The sequence below is a fragment of the Propithecus coquereli genome, unplaced genomic scaffold, assembly GCF_000956105.1.
Source record: "Propithecus coquereli isolate 6110/MARCELLA unplaced genomic scaffold, Pcoq_1.0 Scaffold19, whole genome shotgun sequence".
Classification (NCBI taxonomy): domain Eukaryota; kingdom Metazoa; phylum Chordata; class Mammalia; order Primates; family Indriidae; genus Propithecus; species Propithecus coquereli.
The window spans coordinates 89,077-99,205 of record NW_012143856.1 but is presented as its reverse complement, the minus strand read 5'-3'; the positions used below and the strand labels follow the sequence as shown (position 1 = coordinate 99,205).

General features: G+C 44.3%; 1 protein-coding gene across 1 annotated transcript; it reads left to right on the top strand.

Moving 5' to 3' along the window:
* Positions 1 to 2,580: 2,580 nt before the first annotated feature.
* IL12A (interleukin 12A) lies at positions 2,581 to 8,856 on the top strand. The gene is made up of 7 exons (XM_012642877.1): positions 2,581 to 2,742; positions 3,411 to 3,556; positions 6,302 to 6,415; positions 6,738 to 6,779; positions 6,862 to 6,903; positions 6,994 to 7,137; positions 8,699 to 8,856. The coding sequence occupies exons 1-7, from the start codon at positions 2,625 to 2,627 to the stop codon at positions 8,852 to 8,854; spliced, it is 762 nt and encodes a 253-aa protein (XP_012498331.1). The 5' UTR covers positions 2,581 to 2,624; the 3' UTR covers positions 8,855 to 8,856.
* The last annotated feature ends 1,273 nt before the right edge of the window (positions 8,857 to 10,129 follow it).

Genomic DNA, 10,129 nt, shown 5'->3' with positions numbered 1-10,129 from the left:
CAGACAGCAAGTAAATAGCAGAATATGGATTCAAATAGCTTAGAGTCCATACTCTTCACTTCTATACTGCACCTCTATAGGCAGTGACATCAGTTTGGCTGCTTCTATGAATGCTATCTTCTTTTTATTTACTATGTTTCTGATAGGTTGTTACAGATATAGAGAAATTTGGTTGATTCTTTAAAGTTGATATGTATATCTAGTGAAGTTGCTGAATTCTCTTATTAGTTCTAGTAGTTAGTCTATTCATTTTTTGTGTGTGTGTGTTTGTATATCAACTGTTAATAATGAGAGTTTTACCTTTTGCTTTCCAATGTGTAAATCTCTCATTTCTTTTTCTTTTCTTACAGCATTGGCCAAGACCTCCAGTACATGGTTATACACTATGTAGTAGTGATCATGGGCAAAACTGTCTCTTATAAAAAAGTAATATTATCCCATAAGATTTTCATTTCATCTTGGCTATAGTGTATCAGCACATCTGTTTAACAGAACTTGAGGTTATAAAGTGTCTGGTGGCCAAGAATCCATTCTCAACAGAGGCACTATGCTCATTTAAGTAGCAGAAACTACTTTCCATAGAAGACAACCCTTCCAGCGAAGAAATAGCTCCCTTATGATGAACTTGACTTCATTCTGACTTTAAGTACATTTAACTCCACCCTAAATCCCTGTGGCTATAATACAGCTCTGCAACCTGTCATTTGCTTCACACAAACTTTTCAACTTGATTGTTTCTGACAACGGGTTGCTCTGTATCCCCCATGGGGGAATTCACTGACGGCAGCATTGGACAGGCATTAAAGATCAACTATCTCTCTCATTTTACACACACCTAAAATTCCCTGTGGTAGTGCCTCATCCCCTTCAAGCACAAGATACACCTGGGAAGGCTTTTGTCAACAATTGAGGAGGGCCTGAGTCAGACCAGGGACTGCCATGGTTTACTCCTCATTGGCCTGATCCCCCATCTTTAGCAGAGGTCAGCCCTGCTGAGCATTCATGGTAGCACTCCAAGGCCTACAGTGACCTCTTCTGTGCAGACTTCCATGGGGCTAAGAGGAGAGAAAGAGGAAGTACCCACTCTTATCTCTTGGATCCCAAAAGGCTTCTCCCTATCTAAGATTGGTGCATCTGCACAAAGGTAAGCCCTGGCAGCTTACCTGTTGTTAGGTCCTGGCGCTTGGGTACAGTCAGGCCCATTGGAAGCTCCCAGTGGGAGACCAAACACACTCTCCCCCTCCCCACACCCAGGGTGAGTAATGCCTGTGGGAGAAATAAGTGAACTGAAAAGTCCCACAGAAACCTCAAGCCCAGCACATCCAAATGGGACTTCTCACCGTCTCCTCCAAACTCACTGCCCTCTTACAGTAACCCCTGCTACAAGAACTGGAACAATCCCCATGCCACCATTCTCAGGGCTTTCCTCTCCCTCCCACCTGAGGACTTACCAAGCCTTGGCCCATCGCCCCCCTTAGAATCCTTGGTGCCCACCCCCTGTTCTTCCTGAATGGGGACTTGGCCATGCCATGTCAACTGCTCCCTCTGCTCCACTCCTGACCCTGTGATCCATCCTCCACCTGGCTGCTGGAGGGATCCGTCCATCATACAAATCCCACTGTATCTCGCTGCCTACAACCCTAGAAGACTCCCCACCACTCTCGGGCAGACCCTACACTCCTGAGCGTGGCCTCCACTGTCCTCATGGCCTGGCCGCACCCAGCTCTCCAGCCTCACACTCTACTAGGAACCCAGACCCTCACCTCCCACCACCCTCCCTGACAATGCTCCCGACCCCTGTTTCCCCTGACAAGAACTTGCATGCCATCCCACTGGAGTGGTCTACTGCCTACCCGTCCTTGAACACTCATGGTGTCAGGGTCTCCTGCTCCTGGGAGCCTTTGCTGCCCCCCGAACCCCACGGCTCCAGCTGAGCACGTACTGTTTCTCTGCGCCTTTCCTCCCAGGACCCTGTGCTTCCATCTCACTGCTCTCTCCCGGACGCTGTCAGAAACTGGATTCTCTAAGAGAGTAATAATTGCACAGCCAGGCAGCTTTCATCCCTTTTCATATTTCAGAGAAGACCCATGCACAAAACACAGTGAATCAGATTTGGTGTGGGGTACCCCAAAGGGCCACCTGGAGCAATGTCTAGCTGGCACACCGTGGGCCATCTGAAGGAATAAATGATGAATGAATGGCTGGCCCACTCCCATCCAGAAACAGGCAGAGATCAAGTTCTTAGCACATCCCAGATACAGGAGACAAGGGGTAGCACCACTCCCGCGATCTGTCTGTAGGGGGAGCTGCACAGGGGCGGGGCAGAGCTCGGTGTCTGCGCCTGGGGGCGTCCGGCCGAGGCCTGGGGCTGAGGGTGGTTGGCGGGGGGTCGAGCCTGCCAGTTGACCCCGCGCAGCAACTCCGCGAGAATTTCGCTTTCGCTTTGCCCCTGGCCGCAGGCGGCGGGGCCGTCCCTGAGCGACTGCGGCCGGGCACCCCGGGAGTTGATTGGGAAGCGCCGCGAGTCCCGCGGGCCGGCCGGACTCCACGTGTCACCGAGAAACTGATGTAGAGAGAGACCGGAGTCCTGGGAAAGTCCTGCCGCGCCTCGGGCAATTATAAAAATGTGGCTAAGCGGGTCAGCCTCCCAGACACCGCCCTCACCTGCTGTGGCCACAGGTCCGCATCCAGCTGCCCGCTCGGTGTCCGCGCAGCGCCGGCTCAGCATGTGTCCTCCGCGCGGTGAGTACCGGCCCCGCGCTCGCTCGGTGGGCCCGGCGGCTGCCTGGGAAGAGAGGCGGGAACTCGGGCCTGCCTAAGGAGAGACTGCAAGACAGTCAGCTATCGCCTGCAAAGGAGAAAAGGGGGGAAATGAGGATTGGGCGCCTACAGTGCACTAAAAAGGGCATTGTCTCTTTTCTTCCTGAAACAACCTGGTGAGCTATCATTATGCCCACCTCACCGATGAGAAATTGAGGCCCAGAGGGGGAGGTTTCTTGCCTGGGGTCCGTCAGCTACAGCTAAAAGAAGGCAGATCCCAGCCAACTCTAAGTCAGGCTTTGTTACCCACTTTTTCCAAAATACTGGGTCCTGAGGCTGCTTCAGTCTCTTCATCACATGGCCTCAGTTTCTCTGCTCAAAAAGCCTGAGGCTTTCTCTAGGTGGGCACTGAGTCCAACACCCTGTCGGAGCTCATCCAGGTGCGCTCACTGCAGGCTGGCCTCCAGCCCTATAGTGGAGTGCTGCTTTCTAATAATATTCATCTCTCAGGTGTTGAAGCAGGGTGGTGTTGGAATTGGGTGGAGGGAGGGCGGTCCAAGCAGAAATGGCTGGCACAGATGGCCAGAGGCATGGAAGGCACAGGCAGCCAAGCCAGACCGCAGCTCAGCCCGCCCTCGCTTCCCCTCCAGACCTCCTTCTTGTGGCCACCCTAGTCCTCCTGGACCACCTCAGCTTGGCCAGGAACCTCCCCACGACCACACCAGGCCCAGGAATGTTCCAGTGCCTTCAGCATTCCCAAAACCTGCTGAGAGCTGTCAGCACCACGCTTCAGAAGGTGAGCTTTGCGCTGCTTTCTCCCACTGCACAGCCCCCTGCAGAAGGGGCCTCTGAACCTGTCCTCTGCTACCTGAAGGGACTGCAGGGAGATTATGGAAGTTCATCAGTAGCTGTGAGGAGAGGGAGAAGGAGCTTTACAAATGGCCCAGCTATTAGCTAAAGAGCCCCAGTGAAATCATGTCTTCAGAGAAAGTAAGACTGGTAATAAATTATAATGGCATTTGTTTTGGCTGTGTCTACACAGAGTAAAGTGGGTATTTACAGTGTTCCTGTGGCCTGCCAACAGAGATGGAATGGTGTCAGGACCACACTGTTTCTCTGACACCACTTATCAATCCAGGAAACAGGTACTAGGTGCATACTCTGTGCTGGGGGCTACGGAGATGAGTTAGACTTGTCCCTGTGGCTGCTGGTCACCTTCCACTTTGCTGACACAGTTCCTTGTCCCAGCAACACATCTCAGGGAGGATTTGACAGTGTACGTCCAGCCTTCATTGTCCAGGGAAGAATTATCTAATTTTGTTTACAGCTTCATTTGTCTTTTTAGGTTTCTCATTTCAATGCAAAAAAAATTTTTTTTGCCCTTTAAAAATCGCTCCAATAGTTATTGCTGCAAAGGGTAAAGATGGATTGTTTAAAAGATGTCCTCTTGCCTTCCTGCTCTCTAGGAAATCTTTCTTGAGTGTTTTCTAGCTTGTTGCATTATGAATATCTTAAAATAAGCTCACTGCCAAGACCTTCCTAAAGAACTCTTTTTACCTTGTTATCTTTCATAATGCGCTATCAATTATTCCTCCCAATTCAATCAATCTTAATTAGACAGGGGCCTCAGGAAGTAAAAACTGCAGAGTAAGTGCTTTGTTTCCTGAAGAAAAGTTCAATGTGGGTAAAAGGTAGGAGGTCTAATTTGCATAGATGCTTTATGTGAAAAAACTGACTCTTCTACTCCCAGATGCAGTCCTAGGGTCAAAAGATTACAGAATTCAATTTGGTATTTTTTAGATCATTCCTTTGTTAAATTTGCCAGAACAAACCAACAGTCTCCTGAAGAACACAGAGGTGACAGATGCATGTGATTCATAGGCTGTATCCAGCCCACAGATTTGTAGAGTTGGGCCATATTCTTATTTTATTTTTCAGTTTCATGCCATTGAAAAATTGGACTTTTCATATAAGATTCCAAATTTCCAGCTTCCCTTGAAAAGATCTGAAGAACCTCAACATCGGGCCTACACCTTCAAATCTAACTCTTTACAACCTGTTCTAAATAGTGGTTGCCCAGGTCTGCTAAAACACCTCCCAGAACAGCATATTAGTTTCCTGTTGCTGCTGTAACAAATTACCAGAAATTTAGTGGGTTTAGAAAACACGAACTTACTATCTTACAGCTCTGGACATCAGAAATCCAAAATGGGTTCTACTGGGCTAAAATTGATGCGTTGGCAGAGCTGTGTCCCTTTCTAGAGGTTCTTGGGGAGAAGCCGTTGCCTTGCCTTTTCAAGGTAGAGGCTGCGCACATTCATTGGCTCATAGTCCCCTTCCGTTGTCAAAGCCAGAAATGACTGGTTAAGTCTTTCTCATGCTGCATCACTCTGAACTAACTCTTCTGCCTCCCTCTTCCACGTATGAGGACACCGATTACATTGGGCCCACCCAGATAATCCAGCTGACCTTTAAGCTCAGCTCATTAGCAAGCCGAATGTCATCTGTACCTTAATTCCTCTTTGCCATGTCAAATACCACATTCCCAGGTTCTAGGGATTGAGAGGTGAATACCTTTGGTAGCAGGGCATTTGTCTACCTACCATAGGTAGGTAGTTTACTACTTGTGCCCAAATGTGGTCTACATTATTGGGCCTTGATTCGTGTCTTATAGAGTTATTCCTGCCTGAAATTCCCCTCTCTATCCCTCAACATTCTAATCCTCTTAAGGCAGCTGTCCAATCTGCAGAAAGACTTTGCTTCCCTTTCCGCCCCTCCTCAGAAGCTCCATACCCTTCTCAGCACTTCTTGCCTACTAATTCGTCTCCTAGTCTGGGCACTTGCCTGCCTCGGCAGCTAAACTTGGAATTCAGAGGGCATCACACAGTCCTCTCTTTTGTCATGTTCCTTAGAACCTAAGGGAGTGCCTGGCACGCATCAGGCTGTTGAATGGAAAAATGATCCCAATTGTCAATCAGAAAGTCCCTCACGTCTTAAGATACATTTCAGAATTTTATCTAACAGTGCTTTCCAACACATTCGTAAGATGCCATCTGTGTGTGTGTGTGTTTTTACTGCAAATGAAATCTCAACTTGCCTTTAGGGTTTGCGTGTTTGTTATATCCATCAAGCTGTGACCTTAACAGTTCCCTCGTAGAAATTGTACTTGAAACAGGTATTCATAAAACACAGGCATTTTGGCAAAAGAAGAAATTGTTTTCACCAGAAGCAAGTGTCATGGTGTGCTGTAGAGGCTGATTAGCACAGCCTGTTGAAATGATTTATTGTGTTTACATAATGGAAAAAGATGTTGTCCAGAAAAACATGTCCTAAGCAAAGGCAGGGGCAGAGAGAGAGAGAGAATATAAATGAGCTGTTTCTTTTTATCTTAGGAAGAACCAGAATTTCCACAGGTCAAAGAGATGGAGGTCAAGGCAGCCAACCGAGGCCTTGCTGGCACCCTGGGGTACCAGCCTCATGGGGAGCCGGGCGCCTTATTCATGTTATAAACTAACGGAGTTTCTCCTTCTGTTTTTCACAGGCCAGACAAACCCTAGAATTTTACTCCTGCACTTCTGAAGAGATTGATCATGAAGATATCACAAAAGATAAAACCAGCACAGTGAGGGCCTGTTTACCACTAGAATTAACCAAGGTATAGAGAATTTTCCTCCCAAGGCATGTAATACAATGAAGGGCTATGCTTCTAAAAATTTGCATATTTCTGGCGTCCATCATTATGGGACTTTAACAGGCTCTACTTCAGAAGTTAGATTTCAGGGAAAAAATTATAAAAACAGATACATTTTTTCACAACAATGTGAATATAGTTAATACTTCTGAACTATACACTTAAAAATAATTAAGATGGTAAATTTTATATGTTTTTACTTTAATAAAAAAATATGCCTGAGATGGAAAGTCAGAAAGATTTATATTAAGAATTAACCTTTGATATACGATTTTTTTCCTTCTAGAATGAGAGTTGCCTGCCTTCCAGAGAGATCTCTTTCACAACTGTAAGTCACAGTCAGAAAGTGAAAGCTTTCAGTCCATATGATGACTTCATATCATTGATGTCTGATTATTTTTTTCTTCTAGAGTGGGAGTTGCCTGACCTCCAGAGAGACCTCTTTTATGATGGTAAGACACACAATTCTTAAATGCAGTGGGGGTGGGGAATGTTTTTAGCCCATCTCCATGGTTCCTTCCCCATTTTGTCTTGTCACCCAGACCCAGTGCCTCAGTAGTATCTATGAGGACTTGAAGATGTACCAGGTGGAGTTCAAGGCCATGAATGCAAAGCTTTTGATGGATCCTAAGAGGCAGATCTTTCTAGATCAAAACATGCTGGCAGTTATTGATGAGCTCATGAAGGTAAGGCCCCGTCCTATCGGTGAGAGAGCACCTTCTTCATGCCGAAGATAGCCAGGCAGGGTCCTTGAAGAAGAAGTATAAAATCAGCCCTTCCTGGATTGGGAGAGGCCTGGAATCTCCTCTTTTGAAGGCCCTACAGGGCTGTATTTTGGGGGATGCAGCCTTAAGGGCACCCTCTACAAGGGAGGGCACATGCAAACAGATCACATTTTAAAAAGCAGCCTCCTATTTGTTGACCCTGTGGCAGGCTCCAGGCTCTATGCAGATGTTTTCATGCATCTTCTTATGTCGTTCCCCACAACAACCATATGCGGTCTGTACAAAGAAGGAAACCAAATCTTAGGAGAGTTAAACCACTTGTTTGAGGTCACACTGCTTATAAGAGGCAGAGTCAGGATTTGAAATCCCTTCAAGAGAATTCCACTACACTTCTCACCTCTAAAGGCTCCAGGATGTGTGTACAAGGCACCAGAATGCGTTTCCACAGATATTGCTGGGAAAACAAGCAGGGTTGGTGCCTGACGTTGACCCACTGTGAACAAAAATGTGAACGAAATAGAAGAATCACCTATTATCTGGGGACATCCACAATGTTACTCATAGGCAAGAACTTGCTTTGTAATGTTCTGAATCACCATAGTACACAATGCTAACACAAAACATAGAAATATTTACAAAAGAGAGGGTGATTAGGGCCTGGGATAAAAATATGCTGGCAGAAATCATTTCTTGAAAAGTAACTGATTGACTTTTATTTTATTCTTTTCTTTTCTTGTGTGTGTATGCACACCAAATTACTTGTTTGAAAGGCAGTGAACTTAAGGAAAGTATCAAAGAATGTTACCATCCAGAGAATTGTAGTTGTTAGTCCATTTTCAGGTGGGTGATTGGGGACTGGAATCAATTCTACCAGTAACCAGACAACGATGCCCAAGTCACTTAACCCCTCTGCGCCTCAGTTTGCTTCTGTGTAAAATGAGATGTCTTTACCGACACTACTTTATTTTAGGCTTTTTGTGAGGAACATGTGAAAGTATTGATTATTGAGCAAATATGAAGACTTTATTGTGTTATCAAATCGAAGAGCTAAAATTGGGAAATCCATTGCCTGGTTTACTTACCTGACACAGACGGCGTGTCTTTAGTAATCAGGTCTGTTACTGATAGAATTCTGATCAATGGCAGTTCATCATCTCCCTGTTCTAAATAGAACTGGGCTTTTTAAGGTAACATATATAAAAATTAATTAGATATTGCAGCAAATATCATCTTAAAGGAACTGTATCTTTCTAAAACACATCTCCCACTGATGATGTTCTGACCCTTAGCTTTGAGGATCTTTTCAGAGCTCACTGAAGATATGTATGCCTGGATAATGAGTATTTCTCCTCTCAGGTTCTGCCCAGCCATCTCGCCACGAGTATATTTGGGTTGAATTTAGGAGTATAATGAGGGACTGAGTTGCAGGTTTTGAGACATAGATTGATTTCACCTGTCTTTAGAGATGAATGCTTTAATTTTGGAATACCGTACATGACATGCTTAATATTCATTGTCTTAGGCCCTGAATTTCAACAGTGAGACTGTGCCACAAAAATCCTCCCTTGAAGAACTGGATTTTTATAAAACTAAAATCAAGCTCTGCATACTTCTTCATGCTTTCAGAATTCGTGCGGTGACTATTGATAGAGTGATGAGCTATCTGAATTCTTCCTAAAAAGCTGAGGTCCTTGCCAATCTTAAAGTCATTTTGACAAAAATTTGAAATGCAGAAATTCTAATAGGATGTAGGTTAAGAGCTGGGGAGGGGGAGGCTTAACCTGGTCCTACTTCAGCTCACACAGGAGTTTTCATGCTTATGTTTACATTAGTTGCATCACACAAAACTTGAAGGATGGGAATTTTACATCTGCATGATTCCTTTGATCAGGTGTCTTTGCCATTTACTATGGATAAGTTGTCTTTAAGTTTTTATGAGCAAATTGCTAAGGAGGGAAAGTATCCTCTCTGATATGTTTTTCTTTCCCTTTAAGAGAAGAACAAGAATTTATAAGCTATTTCTGTACCAAAGTGTTTGTAGAAACAAATATGCAAGGATAATTTATTTTTAAGTATTTATTTATGTAATTTTGTGTTCATGAAAGCATGTGAACTAACTTATATTTATTTATATTATATTTATTAAATTATTTCTTATCATGGATTTGGAAAAACACTTTTTAAATGTTCTAAAAATAAAATGATTGAATTAAAATGATTCTCATATTTTCCTAATGTCATTGGACTACTTTAAGTGTTAAAATACACACTGTGGAAAAACTGAAAACTCTGATAAAATTTCAACAAAATTACCCTAGAAAGAATGCCACAGTATTCTTATCCATTTCCTAGTTCCCTTAATCTAAGTTTTAAAGGGAGCCTAGACGAGATTTGCTTTATTACTCAGGCAACTGAGTGAGTTATGGTTTTTGAGAGTTTATTATTTTTGTTCATCATCTGAGTCTAAAAGTAAACTGTGTATTAGACAAATATGTCATAATATTCTTCAACTGGGGAAAATGCCACTAAGATGCTTTCTACTTATTCTAATTTTTGTGACTCTTTGGGCTCTGAATAGGGAAGTTGTTTCTAAATTAAAACCAAAAAAGCTCTCTATTTGCCTAAACTTATAGAGAACTTTTGCCTGAACCACATGGATAATTACCTTGTTCTGGATTAAGAGATGTACCCTTAATGAGCTAAATGTTAAATTTCATCTTTTTAATTCTCTAAACCATGTGAATTTTAAAAGATGTATGACTTAGTCTATTTTGCGCTATCACAGAATACCTGAGACTGGATAATTTATAAAGAATAGGGATTTATTTCTCACTGCTCTGCAGGCTGGGAAGTCCAAGTTCGAGGGGCCAGTATCTGGTGAGGGCCTTACTGCTGCGTCATCCCGTGGCAGAAGGGCAGGAGAGAGCAAGACAGGGCTGAAGCTGCTCCCACC

Coding starts and splice junctions, on each gene's coding strand:
- IL12A (XM_012642877.1), top strand. CDS start 2,625: ATGTGGCTAAGCGGGTCAGCCTCCCAGACACCGCCCTCACCTGCTGTG. Junction 2,743..3,410: donor CAGCATGTGTCCTCCGCGCG/GTGAGTACCGGC, acceptor CTTCCCCTCCAG/ACCTCCTTCTTGTGGCCACC. Junction 6,416..6,737: donor TACCACTAGAATTAACCAAG/GTATAGAGAATT, acceptor TTTTCCTTCTAG/AATGAGAGTTGCCTGCCTTC.